Below are 22501 nucleotides of genomic sequence, written 5' to 3' on the forward strand. Positions count from 1 at the left end.
CAAATAGCATTCCTTATTTCTTATTTCAAATCAAATATTCACTTAGTTCACTGTGTAAATAAAGTGTTTCATGTGAAAACTTCAGGCAACAAATCGATTTCAAGCGCCGTGACCCTTGAAGGTCAAGATGAATAGTAACGCATAACGCAACGTTTTTTGTTAGCCAAAAAGGCTTACACTTATTTCAATAAAGTTAGTAACCAAAAACCTAGAAAGCTGAGATCACTGAGCGTCACGGGAAACTTTTCATATCAAAAAAGCATATGTATATACAAAGCTTTTTTAACACAAACTGCAGCTCGATGATGCTCAGAAGAGGTGAGACTGTGACTGGTAAAAAAAAAAAAGAAAGAAAGCAGAAAGCAACTACTAACTATAGAAAACCTATAAAGAGCAAAGTTACTTTCCTAAAAGAAGCCGATCAAAATTTGGCCGGGTTGTCTGTGGTTCTTTGAGTTGTCTGTTTGATCAACACCCGAGACTCGATGTAATATATACAGTATGAGTGGCCGTGTTGTATCAGATATACAACCACGAGGCGTAGCCGAGTGATTGTATATCTGATACAACACGGACACGAATACTGTATATGACTTATCAAACATCTAGGTTAGTTCCTTTGTGTTTCACTAAAATTTTCAAAATTAAAGTGAATTTGGCCAAGAAAATCCAACTTAAAGTTTTTGCAAATGAACACAGTCTTGTATCAGATTTACAACACTCTTCACGGTCGTGATTTCTGTTGTGTTTTCCTCACGAATTATTCATGAGTTTGATAATTGACATTTGACATTTTATTGTTTTCAATTAATACACTAATATTTACACTTTTACCTGCAATTAGCTTAAAGCTATTCTAGGCAGGTTAAAAGGAAAGACAAACATCTATAATTACAATAATTACAATAATTACAATACTATGGTGCAAATAAAGACCAAAAAAGGAAAATAATATTTACAATTAATAGATATGATTAAGTGTTACTTATAATAAATATCGATACACATTTATAGCTTATAATATATAAACGACAATTGGATAAAATGAAATTTCATCCTATCTTCCACCTCAGTAACTCATTATATAATCAATTAGTCTAGTATTTTTGATAAAATATGTAATGTTATAACTTTTAGACCATTCCTCTCTCACTATTTTTGATTTTTTTTATAACGCAAAAGAGTTCTAAGAAGTTCAATGTCCTTGGAGAAATTCAAAAACCTTATTTCTCACTATATAATGAATTAGTCCAGTATTCTTTGATAAAATATTTAAGGTTATGACTTTTAGACCTCTTCACTCTTGCTATTTCATACTAATTTTTTCATAATGCAAAATTATTCTAAGAAGTACTTCCTGGTATTTTTTCAGTTTTACTACAATAGCGGAAGGTTGTCAATTGGGACTCAAGTCCTGCATCCTCCTCCTGTCACGTTTTATCATAATAACCTACCTCTTTTTCACTATTATTTCCTTTTTATCTCTATATAACTATATTTAGCTCACTTAATTTATTAGATCACATATTGTACCTCAGGTTGTAAATAGTGACGAATAAACTAAACTAAACTAAACTAAACTAAAATTGTGAAACACAAACACAAACGGAAGTAGAAGTCGTATCAAGAATTATGAATTAAACATCATTGGAATTTCAACATGATAATCATTTAAATCTAGACTCTTAAGGACGGTGCCTACTATTGTCCACGCGCACACGTACTGCGCATCTACATTCGAGGAATTTCAAAATTTATTACTCGAATTGCACGAAACAAAACGTTTATTTTCGATAAAAGTTAAAGCAGAAAACGATCGTAAGTAACCCAGGCTTGTTAAACAGATAATTTGCTAAGGTTTAAAGTATCATTGACAAAAAATCATAAGGTTTTTTGGGCAAGTTTTGAAAAAATGACAGACTCATAGTTCTAAAAATCCAAATCCTTTCAATAATAAAGTTTTTTACCGTTTCTTTAGATTTAATCCTATAAAACTTGAATAAAAACAAACAAGAAATACATGTGGAATTTAAAATTTACCATTTATTAATATCTAGGTGTGTAATTATAGTTTTGAAAATCTTTTTTTTTGGTCGCTAAACACTTTCATCATGAAATTCTTTTACTTTGGAGTTCTCAATCTAAAAAATCATGTTATTACTTACCAAATATTTCAGAAATTCCTTTCTGCTGTTAAGTAAAAAGTCAATAATAACTTCACTTCAAACCCTTCAACCCTGGAAATATCATCGAGTTTTTCTCTGTGTTTTTTGATTGCATGGCAGGAAGCAGCAAGTTTAGCTTGACGTGCAAACGCGCCGAAGACAGAGTTTGTCACGCCGTTTTGATTGCTGTGTAACGCTTGTCACGCATTCGGCATAAGATTTATCCCTAATAATGTTCTTTAAAAATTCGTATTTCTTAAAAACGCCTGGATACCCCTATTTTTTCTTCGTTTAAATGATAGAGTAAATGCTAAATTAGCCTCGTGAAATGAAATTTATAAAAAATAATTGGTTTTAAAAAGAATATGGACACAATCTTTATGTACCTTACTGATCGAAAATAGGGAGCACGAAGCTAAAAGATTATATATATTATAGCCAACTAATAAAGTCATGGTAGAATTGGGTATATTTTAGTAAAGAAACAAAGTGTCAGTCATTTAGGACGATTTAAATTAGAAATTTCTCAAATTCTTTTGAGAAAAAATTTTTTTCCTGGTGTTAGTAAAATCATGACGTCATCACTTTTTAACGATTTTTAAGCCTTATTTTTTTTAAATGCCTGGTGACCCCTACTTTTCTAACCAGAATTTGACAACCCTTTGATAGGTTAAAATAATTCACATAGTCATTTAAAAAAAAAATTGATTCTCAATTAGTAGGCACCGTCCTTAAACAGTAATGACCTAATTTCTTTTTTAAAGCTATGTTTTGATAATTTCCTTATATGATCTGGGATTTGATTCCATAATCTTACTCTCATTCTGGAGAAAGATTCTTTCTGAATGTTTAGTCACGATGATCTGGAGAAAAATTTTTGATCAACACACGGGCACGTGCACGTTCTAACGAGATTTTATTGTAAGGTCCTGTGTGTCTACGTGAATAAATAAATTTCTTACTTGCTTACTTCCTTTATTTTTATTCATTTTGATGCTCCTGTATATTTTCCAGATAAACACTAATCTCTGACCTTTAATCTTTTCCAGGTAATTGTCTTTGGTGCTACGAGTGTCTATCCAACATATCCTGGCTAGACTGCCACAGACATATGTTCAAACGAAAATGCAATTTCTCCGAGAAATTTTGCTTAAAAGCAACTCGTTATGCTGATGATAAGGGAAATCCCGAAAAGACAATGGTCAAATTATGTACGGAGAAAGAACTGTGTTCGGGTTATGAATGCAAGAAATACAATGTAGAATGTGAAGTTAACTGCTGTGACACAGACTTCTGCAATGGAACGGGACTATTGCCAAGGATGAACGTGTTTTTTATAGCTATGATAGTAATTAATACTGTTTTTATCAATACACTCAGGATGTTTCCATTAGTTGGATAGACTATAACACACTCGATGTTAACCGAGGGGGGAACAGACCCCTTTCGAATTCCAAATTACCGCTGTGTTTCTTGATTACAGACTCATTTGCACAGGGTTAGCCTCGAGTTTGTGCAGAATATTCACGTGTTCCAGTCAAGGTCCGTCGAGTTTCAAAATGTTTGTATTGTTGAAGTTGTGCATTCTTTACTTTTCTGTTGGTATTTGTGAATATTTAAACACTGATACGAGGCTAACCCTGTGTAGATGAGTCTGTAATCAAGGAACACAGCGGTAATTTTGAATTCGAAACTGGTCTATTGGTTCAAGCTGCCATAAATGGAATGCATTATGGGACTGCTTTAGGAGACAAAAGTAGACCCCGAATCAAAAAAAGCAACCTCGTTGTAACAAGAAAACATTACTGGGATTCCCAGTCACCCGAGACCAACTGAAATTGAGCTTTGGTAGACGTCATTCAAAGGGGTTTCTTTCAAAATGTCCACGGATTTCGACTTCGACTTTCAAGCGCTTGACGGCAAAGCTATCTTTACTGACTTACCTGATCTTGAATACACTCAACTTATACTCAATACCCATAGCTTTGCAGTCAAGCATTTGAACTGAATTCGGAGCCGGAATCAATGTGACATTTTTGATTTACGAGCTATACATTCACAGCGACAAGAAATATGAGATAAGCGCAACGGTTTTACACCTTTGCACGTGTTCACGTGATTCTTCACGTCCGTACTGGTGTGGAAATCAATAGAAACGATACAAACCCTTTTAATCGACGTCAACCAAAACTTAATTTTTCGTTTTATGAAGACGGTCTAGTATGACTGGGAATTGTAGTAAGGTGTTACTCTATTAGATTAACTATCGAATCAACTTTCAACTAATTGGTTGAGAGTACGTGTCTCGCGATGCACTGCAATGCTAACCCCACCCAATTTTTGTTTTTTAAATTAACCTCGGAATAGCTTATAGACTGAATTTAAGAACTGTTGTAGAATATCACCAGCTGATTTGAAATTCGTTAAGCATGAGGGTGACTATCCTTATAACTAAAGGTTAGCAGTGAGAAGTGTTTCCGTAACTTTCCGTATAGACTGAATTTTAGAACTCATGTAGAATGTTCGCCATGTGATTGGAAAATTCTGAGCATGGAAGGGAGTCACGTGGTTTTTCAAAGAAAGCTAGTGATTCAGCTAGATTCAGCTAGATGTCTTTCAAAGAAAACGTTTGATTCATGCAGCTAGATTCCTAGATCACTCCAAATCCCAGATCCTAGATGCTAGATCAGGAGATCGATGTTAAAATAAATGTGATTCAGCTACATGCACAAATCCCAGAACAATATATTTTCAAAGAAAGCTTGTGATTCAGCTAGACCCCTAGATACCTTGATCACTCCTAGATCCTAGATCCTAGATGTTAGAACCCTAGCTAGATCCATAGATCCCAGATTAATATTTTTTAAAGAAAACTTATGATTCGGCTATAGATCACTACCTCCTTTGATTGATGAAAATAATTGTTTTTATTAGTGAATATAAAAACAAGGTAATAGTAAAAAGTCAGTCTATGCTTCAAAAAAGTGAGATAATTACACCCCTTTTGCTCGAAAAAAGAGAAATTCCAATTTGCTATTTCGTTATATTATATTTTTACATGACAACGTAGTTGCAATCAGGTGTATACATGCTGCACGTACTTGGAAAGCAATTAACATTTTATAGAACTAGCTTGTCAATCTGCTGGATACATATTTACCTCTGTTGGTTCAGTCCTTTTTTTAATCATTATTTTACAACTTAAAAAAAGGGAAGGACCCAAACAGTTATTTCAGCTGCACTTTAAAAATATTAACCAATTTAAAATTTAAAATTATATGTTTAATATGTAAAGACAAAAACCTTAGAAATCTTGGACGATCAATCGATGTTTAACTAGCTGTCAAGGCTGTGGTGAGGCTTGGTATCTAATGACTTTAACTGATGTTTGATTTGGTTTGAATGATTGAATAAAATAAGCCAATAAATGTATTTGGTGATCCACGCGTTTGTATCACACACATGAAGTACCATACTAATAAAGCCTCGCAATCAAGTTTAGATTGTAAGACATCAAATATGGTCTAATTTTGTATTATATGTATATATATATATATATATTTGAATATATATTTAATTTGAAATTATATGTTTAATATGTATAGTCAAAAACCTTAGAAACCTTATTTTTTTCAGAAAACCCTATTGATACGCAACCCGAAAAAAATATCAGGGATGATATCCCATAATCTTTGATATGTTTTTGATATACCTGTATATATGTTGGAAGCGGACATAATTTTTGCAAATGGCTGTATATCGGGTTGCGTGTCATTAGGGCTTTCTGGGGAAAAAAAGGTTTCTAAGGTTTTTGACTTTACATATTAAACATATAATTTCAAATTAAATATATATTCATAAATAATTATTCCCTTTAATGGTAATGTCGTGGACGTTTATTCGCGAAATGAAATTAAAATATGAAACTCGCTTTCTAAATTAAAATCACAAAGCTAAAGGTATTTAAACAATTATCGTACGGAGAATAAAAGCAATTATTTTTCTCAGTTTTCTCCTTTCGCTTTTTAACCCTTTATGGCATGACTTGTTAAATCATTGAGAATATCTTTCACTATATTTTAGCGGGTTTTATGAGCAGGTCGACTATAATTATCAGTTAATAGAAAACGATTGTTTTCTCTTTCTGACGTGGTTGTGTGTTGACATTGCGAAGTTTGTAAATAATAAATTGCCCATTCGCATCTGTGTAAACTACAATTCATCATTAAAGAATGGCTGGGGATGATAAGCAGAGTATATAAAGGGTTGATATCTGATCATATGATATTGATACGTCCTACGAGCCTTAGAATGCTGAAAAAACTCCTGGTTGTTGTTCTTTGGGCGTTCGTGGTCCAAGGACACCAATTTGGTAAGTTGGAATCATATAATGCCTTGTTTTAAAAGAAAACACATGTAATATAGCGGGAGTACAGACAATAAAGGAACAAATAGGGGAACAAAAGTAACAAAAGTATGAAAGGAAGAAAGAAGAAAAAAGAGAGGAGAAATTATCATGTGTAATTAAAATAAAAAGGGAAGAAGATAGAAACCGTAATTTCTTTGCATGCAAAATGCAGAGGTGGACTTTTCCAAGAAATGTCTGCTCATGATAGGAAATTTAGAACCACACTATATATTGTTTGAAAGAAATATCTATTTAAAAAAGAACGTAAAACCAAGGGGGGGAGGGGGGGGTTGAGGAAAATATGAAAAGAAGAAATGAAATATGAAACCAAGAGAGAAACAATGCAGATACAATAACTGAAGAAATTTATGATATGAAAAGAAATTCTTGAGGAGAGAGAGAGAGAGAGAGAGAGAATGAAAGGAAGAAGAGTGCATTCGAATTGCATAAATATTCATGAAATGTTCATACCTTAAAAAAAGAAGAAAATGAAATAACGAAAATAAGAGCAAAAGAAACAGGGAGAAAAGAAAAAAAATGGAAAAAATAGAAGAAAGAATTGAAAGAGATTAGCTACAAAGCTATCGAAATATATCACATCAGCCCACATTTTTTTTTTTTTTTTTTTTTTCCAAATTCCCGACACATTTGCCTTATTTCAGATGGCATCCGTCCTCAACTGAAATCACCAAAATACAAAGCGCAAACGTGGCCTCATGGTATAGTATACTACGAAGTCAATAATGATCTAAGTAAGTACATCGAAAAGTCATTTCAATAATGTTCTCGAATATGATTTTCTGTCTATGTGACCTGAACAATTTTGATTATCATAGATTGTTGCTCCCATAAACCAATATAATTGATTATTGTAAATAATGTAGCCTAATTTGCAATGGCGCAATGTTTTCCCATTATGGAACACGGGTCATCATCAAGAGTATTGCATTGTTTTACCAGTTGCACACTGAGAAGACACATGAATATGAGTAAATCTCAAGCAAAGAATCTTATTATCAAGGGAATGACACGTATTCTAGTGCACAAAGACAAAGTATGCTTATTTGAAAAACCGGTGCCCTAGAAAATTAACCCGAGAAAATTAACCATGCTTTTAATTTTGTTCGATAGATGTGCTACAGCGAGAAATAAAGTAAAACTCGATAAAAAAATTGAACTTGATTAACAAAAAGTGCAACATTGTAAAAATAAAATAGAAATCAATGAAATATTTTGATAAAAATTCACAACGAATAATAATTTGATACAGAAAAGAACGATGTGGCCATGGAAGGTATTAGGAAGGGGATGGATATGTGGAGTGACAAAACATGTGTCAAGTTTGAGAAGAGGATCAATGAAGATGCTTATGTCCATTTCTATTTGGGCGGAGAGTAAGTGAATCTTTCTTTCATTGACTAAATATTTATTAATGCAACCATTCATGATGCCTGAATCCTCAATCTATCCAACGTCCGTCCTTCCATATTTTAACTAATTTTTCTAGATTAAGTTATTTTTAAAATATAAACTACCCATCCGCCCATCCGCCCATCCATACTCTACTGCCGATTCCTACCCTCCACCGACCCCCTTCCAATGCTATGAGTGATGCTTGGTGACTTTTTCCTATGTATCAATTTTTGTAGCTGTTATTCAGAGATTGGTCGATCTGGATACAAGCAGTTTATTTCACTAGCACCTCACTGTTGGCAGGCAGCAGAGACAGCACATGTTATTGGTAGGAATTATCTGTCTGTCCGTTTGTCTCTTTCGTAAAATGTTAAAAATATAAAATGTCAAGTCATGTTAATGAAATAAAAATAGTCTAGCTTTAATTTTATATCAAGAGAGACCGTCGTTTCGGTTTGGACTCAGGTCAGTTTTTTGCTACGTGAAAAATGTGTAATTTAGCATGCACTTTATTTGGCCTCAACTCCGATTCCTCTTACTTTTTACTTTTTATAATTTTATTTATTCATTCTTGTTCATGTTCATATTTTCTGATTATTCCCCAGTTTGCTTATTTTGTTTTCATTTTTGTCGTTTTTTCAAGGTCTTGCTCTTGGTTTATATCCCGAGCAGTCACGCTACGATCGTGATAATTATGTCACAATCAATTGGAACAACATTAGAGATGGTAAGGTTGGTATATCTAAAAAGTGCCTTCATGTGGCTGATTGACACAAAATACAATTGCCCTTTCATTTTCCAAAACCCTTAAAAGAACCTTTTACTCCTCACATGAGATGCCGTGTTCAGGCATCAAGCCCTAGACGCCAAATATAAGAGGCAACTTACTAACTATATTCTATTTGTTTCTTATTTGCAGATGCCAAACGAAGGTTCATCAAGTATCCCAAAGGAGTAGCTGACATCGAAAATTTCGATTATGACTACCAAAGTATTATGCATTATAAGAAAAACGCATTCACCAAGAATGGACTACCAACAATCGTTCCTGCAACAAGTAATGTAAGCATACTAAAATTTTGCTCTCTCTGTTTACTTTTTCGTGGCTTGAGATCCCTGTGTTATAGTGGAGGGAGAAGGGGTTGAGAAGAGAGGACGCTAGCTCCAAGTTAATCTCAACGAGTAACCAGCCCAACAACAAGTGATCCTCTATGACCCAAATGCAAAGAGAAGAGTGTTTAAAAGTGTTGGCGCTGTACATGTGCTTTATGACTAAATAATCTAATGCACAGACTTATACCCCATTCACACCTAAACACGTTTAGTTAAACTATGTTTTCATTAGGGAAAAAAATTGAGAAACTAGAAACCTTCAAGATAATGAAACTTTACAAAATATTGTCAGAGCAAGACAAAGGATAGTCTACATGCATTATTTCACCAAATATTGTGCAGTGTTCGTAGATAGCTAGTATTTTAAACCTGTTTAGTTAAGCCACTTTAAAACATGTTTAAGCCTTGGTGTGAATGATCTATTGCGCTCGTTAAAGAGCAAATCATTCAAAAATCAAATGTAATGTAAAGAATGTGCAGATTGAACAATACCAATGCTTTGAGATCTCACGGAATTTTATAATGGTATCTGTGACGAATGGCTAACTTATAAACCAGGCTAAGCCTGTGCAAAGGAGTCTGTGCATGGTTAAAAAAACGATTTCCGTATTGCCTAGCTTCCCTTGTGTAATCTTTCTCTCGATCATTGTGTAGCAATGGAAACAGTGGTAATCGCTGTGCCAATTTTCAAATAATTTTATAGGTCGGCATTGGACAAAGAAACGGCCCAAGTGTCATGGACGTTGAGAAGATACACTTTCTTTACCACTGCGATAGTCCTGGTGGTGGAAGTGGAGGGACTGTTGTTACAACACCACACCCTACCATACCACAGCCTATCACGTCTCCACCTAACACATCACCACCTACCACATCACTACCTACCACATCACCACCTACCACATCACCACCTACCACATTACCACCTACCACACCTAGGCCTACCACATCGCAACCTACCACTCCACGACCAACCACACCTCAGCCTACCACACCTGGTAATTACTTATATTGTACACTTATTTGTTACGTCCATTACAGCTTGTTGTGATGTCGCTTTTGTTATAATGTCGTTGCTATCAATAATTGTATTGTAGGCCGCTACAACTGTGGTCGTTCTTGTACATTTTGTATGTCTAACAATTTCTTCTTGACCGAAGTTTGCGTAGACAGGTGGTCAAGACTCAAGTGTATGCAACTATGGGGCTCTGGATGGTGTTATAAGAACCCTGAAGTCATGAAATACTACTGCAAGAAGACCTGCAACAAATGTGCCAGTGGTAGTGGTGGTGGAGGAGGAGTCGGTGGAGGTAACGTGGGCAAATATAAATAATTGAAAAATAAAACAGATAAAAAATAGGATTAACAGTGGATTCCTCAAGTTAGCTCTTCTTCCACTGGATTCCAATTGAAATTATTTTATATTTCATTTAAAAGATTTATAACACTGAAGCTAGACCATATTGTTCATTATCTTAAGTAAGGTCTATTATCACCGTCGTGAGGCATTTTGACATCACTACATCAACCACAAGAGTTGTTTACTTGGCTTCTAAAAAAATGCAATTTGAGAACTTTCAAAACATCGGGAGTATTTATAAATTCTGAGTTGTACAAGAAGACTGTGCGATTTTTTGTTGATAATACACTCAATAAAATTGATCGACTTAATTGGGACTCTAAAGAGTACAATTTGGGATTTAATTGTTCCCCTCTTGTCCAATCAGAATCGAGAAATTTTGTTGAGTGAACTATAAAAAGTACATTTAATGAATAGTAGTGCCCACTATAATGTATCAACATCGCCGTCACCACCATCAGAAAATATGGATATAATGTTTGCCGCCTTACGTCTTGTGTTTGTTTTCAGGTGACTGTAAAGACGAGCTCATGTACTGTAACACTTGGGCAAAAGCTGGTTGGTGCAAGTCACAACAATCTTTGATGGAACGTGCATGTAGGAAGAGCTGTAACTTCTGCAGTGGCATAGGTACTGGCACAGATGGTACTGGAGGCATCGGAGGCACCGGAGGAGCGACAGGAGGCGCTGGTGGAGGTGGATATTAGATGCACCCCGAAAGTTTTCAAAATAAGATTTTCTATAGACCCCTTGAAGCACATTATAATGATGCTCAATCTGGGGAACAAAACAATAGGATTCAATTCTCAGGAAGATTGGAATTATTTTGGATTTGTCCACCAGATCGAGCTTTGACATCACATGCAAAAGGGGGTTTATAATGTGTTAGTCGATTGTTAGGAAATCATTCCCAAGGGGTTGGAGTGATAAAAATATGACGTCCGGGTCAATGGTATTACCAGTAGAATAAGAATAATGAAAACTATATTGTATAAATATATCCAAAAACATAGTCGCGACACCTACGTGCCAAGGAAGAATGAAGCATTGCTTAGATAGAAGGGAGTGCAAGTGATAAATAGTCATTTTCACGTTTTCTATTATCTATGACTGCAAATTTATTTGTACAGGTTTAGTCTCGTTTGAGAGCAAATAATTAGCAGACGTTAACTTTACACATATATCAATGTTTTTAAATCCCAAACAAATTATTACTGCCCCCTTCCACCCAACATAAAATAAAAAACAAAAAACGAGGTTAAACCTACAGGTGTAAATGACTCAGTTTCCATCAAAACTAGCGGTATATGCAACGAAGGCTACTGAGGACAACGAAATTGAAATTAATATGAAGTAAGACAATGAACTGCTGACGAGCCCCGGTCTTTCCCATTAGATTCAAGACTCAAACACTACAAGAAAAAAACTTTTTTGTGTTTGCTTCCAGGTTCCTGCAAAGACCAGCTGATATACTGTAGCGCTTGGGTAAAACATGGATGGTGCAGTTCAAAGCGAAAATATATGGAAAGTTACTGTATGAAGAGTTGTAATTTCTGCGGCAGCTGAGGTACTGGCACAGGAAGAACATGGGGAAAGGAGGCACAGGAAAGAGAGGGGGGACAGGAGGGACAAGAGGGACAAGGGGAACGGGAGCCCCGGGAGGATCAGGGGAACAAGAGGCACAAGAAGAAATTACAGGAGGGGACAGACGGCATATGATGGACAGGGGGAAACAGCTATTCTGGGTCTTGGAATGACATATTTCCTATTGCTTTATATCGCCTATCTATTTGGCGCAGCTGAAGTACTGGCACAGGGAGGACAGGGGGAAAAAAGAGGCAGAGGAAGGACAGGGGGAATAGGAGGCACAAGAGGGACAAGAGAACAAGAGGCACACAAAGAAAGGACAGGAGGGGACAGTAGGGGACAAGAGAGAGGCACAGGAGGTACAGGGAAACAAGAGGATCAGAAAACAAAGGGCAGGATGAAACTGAAGGCATAGGAGGCACAGGGGGAACAGGAAGGAACAGGGGTTGGAAGGAAGCATAGGTGCTGGTGGTGGTGGAAGTAAGACACAACAATGGTTCCAAATCTTTAAAAAATACAGATTTGTATTATAGTGATTGCGCTGATCGAGACAACAGTAACCACAGGGAATGCGCAATAGACAGCCAATCAAATAAATCGTACGTAATTTAGACTTGATGAGAACCTCTAATGATGGCCATGGCAAAGGGGAGTCTAAAAACTGAAAAAGTTGTCTTTTTTTCTGATTCAGAAAATATACAGAGTTCTTTTGATCACATACTCACTTGCGCAGGTTAAGGCTTTTTTGAGAGTAAATCATTTCAAAATAATCAACTTCAAGTTTATTGCAGCATTTTAGTACACGGTACTAATAGCGGCTGCGTAGGAGACTAACACGGTCCTTGCTTTAATTTTTTCAACTGTAGCGTCGGAATCGTATAAGCAACACGACACATATTCGGTTCCACATTTATTAAGTAGGGGTGAAAAAAAATAAGCAATGCTAATGATCAAAACACTAGTGAGTCTACGTATGTTGCTTCCGATTCCGACTTTAGTGTGAACCAGGCTTGACGTAAAAAATGTGCAGTTTAATATATTTAATGGTATCTATGGATAACTTCCTTAATAAACAAAGTTAATCTAAACCTGTATCTAAAATGAGTCTGTGGGCTCATTAGAAGTTAGGACAATGGAGAAGAAGACTAAGAAGAAAAGTATGCTGCCCTCCTTCATTCCACCCCATTCCCTATAGGAATAAGATTACACCTGAATTAGAATGGACCAACGTTCGAGAATGATCATGAGAATTAGATTCTACTACTCTGGGGGTGAGGTTTAACAGTGCTCACTATATAAAAGAGCACATGTTAAATAAATTTATGAGGTTAATATATATCCCTTTTGAAAAAAATATCGAATTGTATTTCATTCTCTTGAGTATTATTACATTGTTACTTTTTACATTTCAGAAGAAGAGCAAATAAGAAGAAGAAAAAGGAAAAAAGAACAAGAACAAGAGGAATAAAATATCGACGAAAAAATGTACAAGAAGGGACATTTAAAATAACATTACCGCATTAGAGATAAACATAGTCGTTTACTTTAACCTTAAAGCCGGGGACTAGGGAGAAGGATGGTCATATATGGAAACAGTTTTTCGTCTTGCATGGCACAGTAATGGAGATGAAAATTATTTCAAATAACGAAAACAAAAAGTGAACTAGCCTTGCTTCCTTTTCTTCTTTTTTCTTGCTTTTTTTTTTTTTTTTTCTATTCTTCTTTTTCTTCTTCTTCTTTTTCTCCTTCTTTTGATGTTGCTTTCGATCTACCTCGTGCAGTATCTGCATGCAACCTGTAACCTACGATCGGCGAAAAAATCATGAGACCCCAATGTGCTTATATTTCAAATCTCATGAAAATGTTTTCAAAGTTTGGATCTTAAAAAAAACCTTCCTGTTTTCAATGTTGATCCGCTAGAGAGAGAGAAAAAAAAAACGACACTTTGAACTTTAACTTTTACTCATACATGTTTTGACAGCGGCCGGTGAACTGTCTTTATCAGTGTGTTTTACAAAGCATGACAAAGTCTATTTGTACAAACGCAATTTTAAAGAAATAAAAACGATCACGACATTTTGTTATTAAAAAAAAAAAAAAAAAAAAATCAAATGACGAGCGCTGTATAAAAAAACCTTACTTGCTTTTAATCTACCTCTTGTTTCTACATACAACCCGTAAGCTAGCTGAGTCCAGTGATCTCTCAGCGTATCTATCACTCTTGTTCTATAACACATAATAAGTTTATTTTTAGCACAAATCTATCACGTTCACGTTTTCCTTTCCAGGACGTTCGTTCTCTAAATGTGACAAATATATACATCGATTTATTATAAATATTACTAGAATTCCATAAAGTAAATTTATGTTATAAAAATATCTATGCTTTTTCATATTTCACTTGTGAAAAAGGCAATACGACAATCATCGTCGCGCATAGCCTTATTTTCACATGTGAAAAATATATAAGCAATCATAATTGAGAATTGACTAAAGCAACCAACCAGAAAACGTGACATTGTGAAATTTTGACATTTGAAAGGCTTCACGCAAAATACAAATTTGCGTGTTTTTTTTTTCTTTCTTTTTTTTTTCTTTTTCTATTTTTGTTTTTCGTAGTTTTGTAGCCAACGCAATGGCGAGTCGTTTTGCGCTGTTCAATGTGCAATCTTAGAATTAATTCAGAACCAAGAAAACAAAAAGACAAATTATGTAAGACTAAAAGAGACCTGGCTCACTTGACTGAATACTGAATACCCGAGGACCAAAATGTGGATCAAAACCTTGAGGAAATAGAACCAAGAGAGTTGAACGAGTTACTTTCTGTCTTCCTCGTTTAAGTCAATAAGAAAAGATGTTAAAATTTTGATGTTAAAATGTTTGGGATTGCTTTTCGTATGAGATACAAGATTAATATTTCAGGATCGTTTCAAAACATAGGGTCAAAACTAATGGCATTGATTATTATTTATAGAAACCTTATTCCAAGAGTAAAGAAATTTTTTACTTTGGACATATATGTTAAATGCAATAGAATTAAAGATTGACGTTTGTGGATTTGCAGTGGCATTGCAGTGGCAATCTTTTTTTCATCTTCCTAAAGTTGACCTTATTTCAAGAATAAAGAAAAACAAAGTTGAAAAATATTTGCTCATAAAATGAAATTTTAAAAATGGCAGTGTTGGATCTTTTATAATTGATGTTGCCATCTGTGTAAACCCGTGCCATGACTTAATAAGTTTATAATCATCTTTAACATGGATGTCATGTTATATGATGCAAGATATTCACTTCTCAAAGAGTAATAAATGTAATATTTTGGATTATATCATGGTTATTGGTATTCTGCCATATGTAAATGGCGCGGTTCTCCACTGTAAAAACCCTTGGCATTTTATAAATCAATCTTTTAAACTTGATGAAGTGATTCCCTTCTTAGAAATTGAAATTGACATTGCGACATTTTTTTAATTCTGATTTCATAATTATTGGTCTTCTGCGAGTGGAAATAAATTGATTCCCATCTTCATTTGCAAACCTCATTTCATGACTAAATATAAATATCAATAATTTTAACACAAACATCATTCATATTTCATTTGAGTGTTTTCTTCCCAGCAAATAAAGAGAAAGATTGACATTTTTGGATGCCATGTTTTTTAAGAAGACATTACTTCACCCTATAACTAGTAATTTTTGTTCTAGTTCTCTAGGAATCCTTGACTCAATCTTTGTAATAGCTATCATAACACAGTAAACCTGATATAGCGAAAAAAAAAACAAAAAAAAAAAACTGTCCATTCTAAGAAAAACATACATATAATTTGTTTGTTTGTTTGTTTTTTATTGTTTTTTGTTTTGTTTTTTTTTTTGTTTTTTGTTTTTTTTTTGTTGTTGTTGTTGTTTTTGTTGCAATTTCAAAATATTGACTCTCGTTTGTCGTGGGAATATTTGTTTGCTTAATGAATTGTAAAGAATTTGTTTAAATAAGCCCAAATGTGTATCCCTCGTACAGCCGATTGTTTTTGTTGTTGTTGTTGTTGTTTATTATAAATTATAAATTTTGCAGCTATGGCATTTCCGAATCATTGATCCATCTCAGACCACTTTTTTGTGAAATGGACCTTAATATATTAGCTTAGGCGTCTAATGGTTTACCATTCCAGGCCAGGGGCCATTCCCCACAGTATCTATTGTTTGTCTAACGTTTGCGCACGCAAAAGACCCATGAATATTGAAAGAATTGTAAAATTGTCAAGAGCCTGAATGGCACATGACATGAAATTGCAACAAAATTACGACCAAGCTAATCAGTGTTTTATGAAGATAGATGCATCTGTGCAAACCTTGTTTCAGAGTTGATTAAACGTTAAGGTATATAAAGCCATGTCTATCGGTGAACGGGTATGTTCATATACAACCTTGGCGTAATAACACATCATGATGTTCAAGCTGACTATTGTGATTCTTCTTGTCCTCTCCGTCCAAGGGGGAAAAGCTGGTAAGTCTGACTTCTTTTTATATTGTGATATGGGCAAACGCTGATAGATTAGGCGTGGCGTGCGCTTCCAATGCGTCGCCTCCCACCAATTGGTGTCGTATCCGTGTAGAATTGCTTCTCTTGTCTGGGTGCTTCAAGGAATTTTCTCCGTGTTCTCCGATTTTCCTCGATCCTCGAAAATCAATACTCTAAATTCCAATGTAATCTTTGGGCTTTCACATAGCTAGTTGGAGCCTAGTTATGATTGTCCCAAGCAGTGATACGACAGCTAAAATTTAATAGATTTTAGAACAATAAAGAAACTTACAACAGTGCGAACATGCCTAGTTGCTGTGCAGTGATCGCTTTAATTTAAGGATTTATATGTCTCTTAAAAATTAAGAACCGTAAAAAATTGCAGAAATTCACGGTCAACATTTTTTTTTTTTTAAATCCAAAGAGAGAAAGCTGTCAAAGGAGCTTGCAGCAGATCCACAAGTAACTGACGCACCACCAACTGTACCACCACCACCTACAACACCAAAACCTACACAACCAGGTAAATTAAAATCAAATGTAAAAAAAATACTGTTATATACTCAACGGGGTGGAAAATGAGTAAACGACTTGAGGTCAAAAGAGGGTCCATTTTTTTAAATGAATGGAACATGAGGTCAAAGAAGGTCCAGATATACTGAATGAATGGGACATGAGGTCAAATGGACCCAGATACTGAATGAATGGAACATGAGGTCAAATGGACCCAGATACTGAATGAATGGAACATGAGGTCAAATGGACCCAGATACTGAATGAATGGAACATGAGGTCAAATGGACCCAGATACTGAATGAATGGAACATGAGGTCAAATGGACCCAGACACTGAATGAATGGAATATGAGGTCAAATGGATCCAGACACTGAATGAATGGAATATGATGTCAAATGGATCCAGACACTGAATGAATGGAATATGATGTCAAATGGATCCAGACACTGAATGAATGGAATATGAGGTCAAATGGACCCAGATACCGAACGAATGGAATATGCGGTCAAAGAGGCCAGGTTCCGATACTGAAAGAATAAGGTAAATATCGTATTTTCTTTGTTTCAGAAATCTGTGCAGACGTTTGGTCAGGGCATAAATGTCTTAATCTTCACGGATCTGGATGGTGTTACAAGAACCCCGAGCTGATGAAAAGCTACTGTAAGAAAACCTGCAATGCATGCAACGGTTCAGGTAGTGTACCTCACCTCTCAATTACAGATAAAGTGACATCTAAATATTGCGCTCTGATTACCAAGTCTCACTCAAATTTCATTGGATGTACGACCGAGAAGCAAACTGTTGCATATGTCGAGGCACATTGACCAACTAACTGTTTGGATAGAGTTTGCAAAACGTTTTTGGGTATTCATGAGAGATGAGGCGGTAAGCCGTATGGGATGGGCTCTGAAATCGTATAAGAACATGCGTAATAGGTAAATTACGAGCCTTTTATGAAACGACTGAAGAAGAGGGCCAATAGGCCTTTCACAACTTCAAGTCGCGTAAAATAAGTCAGCTCAACTAGAAACCGTGAACAGCTGTTTCGTCCTGTATTGGGCCTCGTCAGCACGGTATGTGTATCTCAGTAGTGAGCTGGTAGAATCTTACGAAAAAGTAGTAGTGGATATGGCTTTTTCAAGTAATTTTTCGAGACGAATCTCAAAGGAGAAGTTAATGCGATTCGAAAAAGATAAAAATTTATCGGTCCCCTGAAACAAACTCCAGGCTGATTAGAGTCAGCGCACGGCTAACTTACAGGTCCATTGGCAATTTGTATGTTAGATTATATGGAGGAAGAAAAACCAAGAACCAGGAGAAAAAAACTCGAATCAAGGGAGAGAATCAAACTCTACTCATATGCATGTGATACATGCTCAGTCTAGCATTTGTACCCAAAGTCTCTAGGGTTTTAGGTGATGGTTTATCAATTCTTATTAAGTTCCCATTTGTATTGATATTCATTATTCACAGGGAACTGCAATGACTTAAACTTGCACTGTTCGTTCTGGGCAAGCAGGGGAGCTTGTCAAAACAATCTTGCAGTCATGCAGAGAATCTGTAGGAAGAGCTGCAAGTTATGTTAAATAAGGTAATATTGAAATGGAATTGATTTTTCCCCCGTGTCATCCGACGCTACTAATGTTTTGGCTTTCCGTTTAATCAGAAAACAAAATACAAGAAACTTCTTCATATACATGTTAGTAAAATTATATTAAAGTTTCCCGAAGTTTGTAGGTAATCCAGACATTTAAAAAGAGCTATATTAGCATTATTTTTTTAGTAAATTTAGAGTTTTAGAGTTTATTCTATGATATTTTTTTCCTTTTTAGGAAATTGGCCCAAACTAATAGACCGACGACGAATTTGGATGATTTCTAAATTTCAACTCCAGACGTCCAATGCAGATACCCTACTGGGATTAATACGGGTGTTGGGTGTTGGGAAAATCGTTAAAACTCATTCAAACTATATAAACCGGATTTTGTTGTTTCACTATGGTACAGAATTATCAGTTCTAATAAAAGTGGAAATCAACTCGTTCTCACTTCAAATATCTTTTTTCTTTTTTTTTTTTTTTTTTTTTTTTAACCCCTGAACAAACTGAATATATCTGGACTAACTTACAGATGGAACCCCGAAACAACTTCTGGCTGTTCTATAGGTCTGGCCATGGCAATCTCACAGTCCGAATTCTGAACGATCTCTAGACTGACCTGAGTCAGTTCACGGCTAACTTACAAACTGGACCCTAAAACGACCTCTGCTGATCCAAGTCGCGACACGCCTGACTCACAAATCTAACTTTCCCTCAATAGTTTTAATATTTCTATATATTTTTTATTTTCATGTTGAATGAAATATAAAATGGTATAGTAATGATTAAAATGTAAATTACACACCGTGAAAAGATGAGAAAACTTACAGACGCTAGTCCTTCATCGGAGTAAAAGAGTTTTTAGCTAGTTATCTCTTCTTATAAAAAAGTATACACCTACTTGCAAGAACGTTGTCATACGAAAATAGAACATAAGTGATATAGTGGGATAGGAATTATATTAACAAACAAAAGAAGATCACTGAAGCTGAACTTTTTCTTTTGTCTTTTAATGAATTCCTTTCTCACTAAATTACAAATGTTATATTTTTGTATGAAAACCTTCTTGCAATTAGGTGTACATAATACACAAAATATTTGCAATTTCTGATCTTAAGCTTCCTCATCAGCTAGCATAATAACATAAAATCGCGGTCGCTGTATTGGAGTGTAATAAACTGTGAATTTAAGCAGTTCAAAGGAGAATGAAGGCAATTTGTAAGGCTTTATTCGGAAAAAACTCCTACTATACAAACATGGCGACCAGCAGCAAACACAATTAACCGCTGGCCATCTGCGGGCAATAAAACCAAAGGTAACCCAGTAAGCTATAATAACAGCATACTCTATATCTACAATGGTCAATGCTCATAATTTTATAGATCAGTACATGGAACTTTCTATTCAAATTGTTTGATGACATGCTATTGTATCACTTAAACTCCCAATGAGAAAAAAATCAGTTTCTCGGGAGAAAAGCCTCTATTGTCGTGCCTCCTGTCATGGCTGCCATCACGTAATGGTGCAAAGGCTCTATTAAGAAACTTTATTACATAATTTTTTTTATTAAACTGCAATCTTAAACCTCACTTCTTTAAGGTAGTTTGCAATGGTCTACTTGATTCATATCACTTTGACGAAAAGATATATATGACTTGTATCATGACAACAGCTACGAAAAAAGAAAACACTGAAAAGAAATAATAAAAATATCCGGACAAGTTATGCTAATATCTCATAAAGCCTCGATTAATACAATGAATACTCCTTTGCGGTTAATGAACAGCAAAACTGGTGTAATAGCGCAGCGCAACCGTGACGTCATAAAAACGAAGACAAAGGCGAAATTAGGAAAAACAAACTTACAAGCTTACTTACTTTGTGCTCGTCGTATCTCTTTGGGGTAAAAATCAGCGATTTGATATCTTTTAGGGTGTGAAAATTAAAATTTAGAATTTCGGCATTTCTTGGTATCTTTTTTAAGGGTATCTTTTATTAGGGCTAAAAAAATTGTCCAACCACGCTTTTTTTAAAGGAATTACGATATCTTCTACGGGATTTTTGAATATTTTCTTGGTATAGCGCATAATTACGTTTAATTTCCATGGTTTTACCATGCAATGTCTATTCTATTGTCAATCCTTAGAGTACCAAGTGCGAACGGGCCGATTTACTCTTTTGGAGCTCGTTCGTTAATATGGTAAGATTGTGGAATAAAATTCCTCTTTGCTTAACAAATGTGTCTAAGAGGAAGTTTAAAAAATTAAAGAGAACAGGAGATTGCTTTTTTTCATTACTTGAGAGTAAAGGATATTGTGTTGAAATCTCTGAGCTAATACGCCTTTCCCAAATTCGCTTGACTGACCACGAAACAATGGTTTGAAGTCGAGACTGAACTTGATTCTTTTATTTATCGAGTTCAGCCTCGACTTGAAACCATTGTTTCGTGACAACATTGGAAAAAATTGCCCATACATTTGGAATACTTGCTCTTTTCGGTCTTTTTCCTCTCTTACCAAAGCAAAAGGTTGTTCTTAAAAGTAAAGTTATATAGCACAAGTAAACTGCGTGACAAAACATCCTAAATGACCCGTAAATCTTCTATTCTTTCGCTAACCACCGTAGTAGCGTGTTTTCGAGGCTACGAAACCTAAGAAACCATAAGAGGCGAATGTGTAGCCAACAGAAAGTATGAGCTTATAAAATCAGCAAAAATACGATTCTAAATTTTAACAAATTCCTATGAATTATACACCAAAATGTTCAGGAAAGCCCGGGGTTTTCAAATCCACTTCTGTTTTTTTGACAGGTTCTGTTTTATTTCAAGGAGAGACGATTTTCTTTCTTGACCCCGGTTATGTCATGCATTTTCTCTTGTAAAATACGTCCAATAGCGTACATTCAACTCAAAAAGTACGGTGGTTTTTTTTTTTTGTTTTTTTTGTTTTTTTTTTTCAATAGAATTCAATCTAATACTCACTTTCTTTCTTTCAATATTTTTTATTTTTATTTTTATCAACACATATTTAAATGTTAACCCATAAGTTTGTAATATACCATTTGTTTGCGTGTACTGAATTATATTCATATTTATTATTACACCTGTAAAATATTATCTATTATAGTTGTTTGTATACGTATTGTATCATACTTGTAAATAATTTATCACTCAACCTGCCTGGATTAGTTTTTACTAATTGCATGTTGTTGGGTTTTCGTAAATTTAGTTATGGTAATTAGTAAAAATAAAAAGAATATAAAGTGTAAAGGATAATATGATCGGATATACCGTTACTGAAGCTGAAACAAGCTTGTACGACAACATTGGTTTCTTTAGTACAATAGAGATAATATTCATGTTTACTGCGTGCATCAAGGAAAATTAATTACAGAAAACAAGCGGTTATATTTGACAGGACAGTTCAACCTGGGTTAGAGGACTGGTAGAAAAGCAAACAAGTTGCGGCAGAAATGCTTTGGTCGAGAAATGAAAACAGCGAAAAACGACACAGACCCAGATTGCGAGATTCTTAACCGCTTTCTGCCTGGAGAAAAAAATAGACAGTGCAAAAAATACCAATGCTAAGGAAAACGTTTAACCTGAAGTAGAAGAAGATATTCAAGACGTAATGCGGGTAGAACGTATCGAATAGTACAGGAATTGAAAGAAATTGAAGATACCATTGGCCTACAACACCCAATCATATACACCTATTTCAAAAAACGTTGTTGGTTGGAGATCTGAAATCTGAGACCCAAAGGAATTGTAAGTTGTAGGCTGTAAATTGTTTGTGGTTTTAATAAGTTTTGGAAAAAAGTTAATATC

At 35.0% G+C, this 22501-nt stretch overlaps 2 protein-coding genes across 3 annotated transcripts; both read left to right on the forward strand.

The window, feature by feature from the left end:
• The first annotated feature begins 6472 nt into the window (after positions 1-6472).
• LOC116302404 (zinc metalloproteinase nas-15) lies at positions 6473-14113 on the forward strand. 2 transcript variants are annotated; one of them, XM_031711693.2, is made up of 11 exons: positions 6473-6537; positions 7236-7325; positions 7844-7967; positions 8223-8314; positions 8630-8713; positions 8906-9048; positions 9803-10097; positions 10260-10409; positions 10970-11155; positions 11907-12026; positions 13462-14113. In XM_031711693.2, exons 1-10 carry the CDS (start codon positions 6477-6479, stop codon positions 12023-12025), a joined length of 1344 nt encoding a protein of 447 aa, XP_031567553.1. In that variant the 5' UTR covers positions 6473-6476; the 3' UTR covers position 12026; positions 13462-14113. The 2 variants fall into 2 exon arrangements, with proteins under 2 accessions (XP_031567553.1, XP_031567552.1); XM_031711692.2 differs by having other exon boundaries at positions 13459-13730.
• Positions 14114-16471: 2358 nt separating this feature from the next.
• On the forward strand, positions 16472-19125 carry LOC116302405 (uncharacterized). Its single transcript, XM_031711694.2, has 5 exons — positions 16472-16547; positions 16987-17085; positions 17646-17771; positions 18552-18669; positions 18911-19125. Exons 1-4 carry the CDS (start codon positions 16487-16489, stop codon positions 18662-18664), a joined length of 399 nt encoding a protein of 132 aa, XP_031567554.1. The 5' UTR covers positions 16472-16486; the 3' UTR covers positions 18665-18669; positions 18911-19125.
• The last annotated feature ends 3376 nt before the right edge of the window (positions 19126-22501 follow it).

The sequence above is a fragment of the Actinia tenebrosa genome, unplaced genomic scaffold (genome assembly GCF_029948245.1).
Source record: "Actinia tenebrosa isolate PJP-AT-01 unplaced genomic scaffold, QUT_ActTen_1.0 PGA_scaffold11__36_contigs__length_13525064, whole genome shotgun sequence".
Taxonomy (NCBI): domain Eukaryota; kingdom Metazoa; phylum Cnidaria; class Anthozoa; order Actiniaria; family Actiniidae; genus Actinia; species Actinia tenebrosa.

What these genes read in the sequence shown, in the direction of transcription:
- LOC116302404 (XM_031711693.2), top strand. Translation starts at nt 6,477, where the DNA reads ATGCTGAAAAAACTCCTGGTTGTTGTTCTTTGGGCGTTCGTGGTCCAA. An exon ending in GGTCCAAGGACACCAATTTG is followed by an intron (nt 6,538 to 7,235) that starts GTAAGTTGGAAT and finishes GCCTTATTTCAG; the next exon opens with ATGGCATCCGTCCTCAACTG. An exon ending in ACCTCAGCCTACCACACCTG is followed by an intron (nt 10,098 to 10,259) that starts GTAATTACTTAT and finishes TCTTGACCGAAG; the next exon opens with TTTGCGTAGACAGGTGGTCA.
- LOC116302405 (XM_031711694.2), top strand. Translation starts at nt 16,487, where the DNA reads ATGATGTTCAAGCTGACTATTGTGATTCTTCTTGTCCTCTCCGTCCAA. An exon ending in CGTCCAAGGGGGAAAAGCTG is followed by an intron (nt 16,548 to 16,986) that starts GTAAGTCTGACT and finishes TTAAATCCAAAG; the next exon opens with AGAGAAAGCTGTCAAAGGAG. An exon ending in ACCAAAACCTACACAACCAG is followed by an intron (nt 17,086 to 17,645) that starts GTAAATTAAAAT and finishes TCTTTGTTTCAG; the next exon opens with AAATCTGTGCAGACGTTTGG.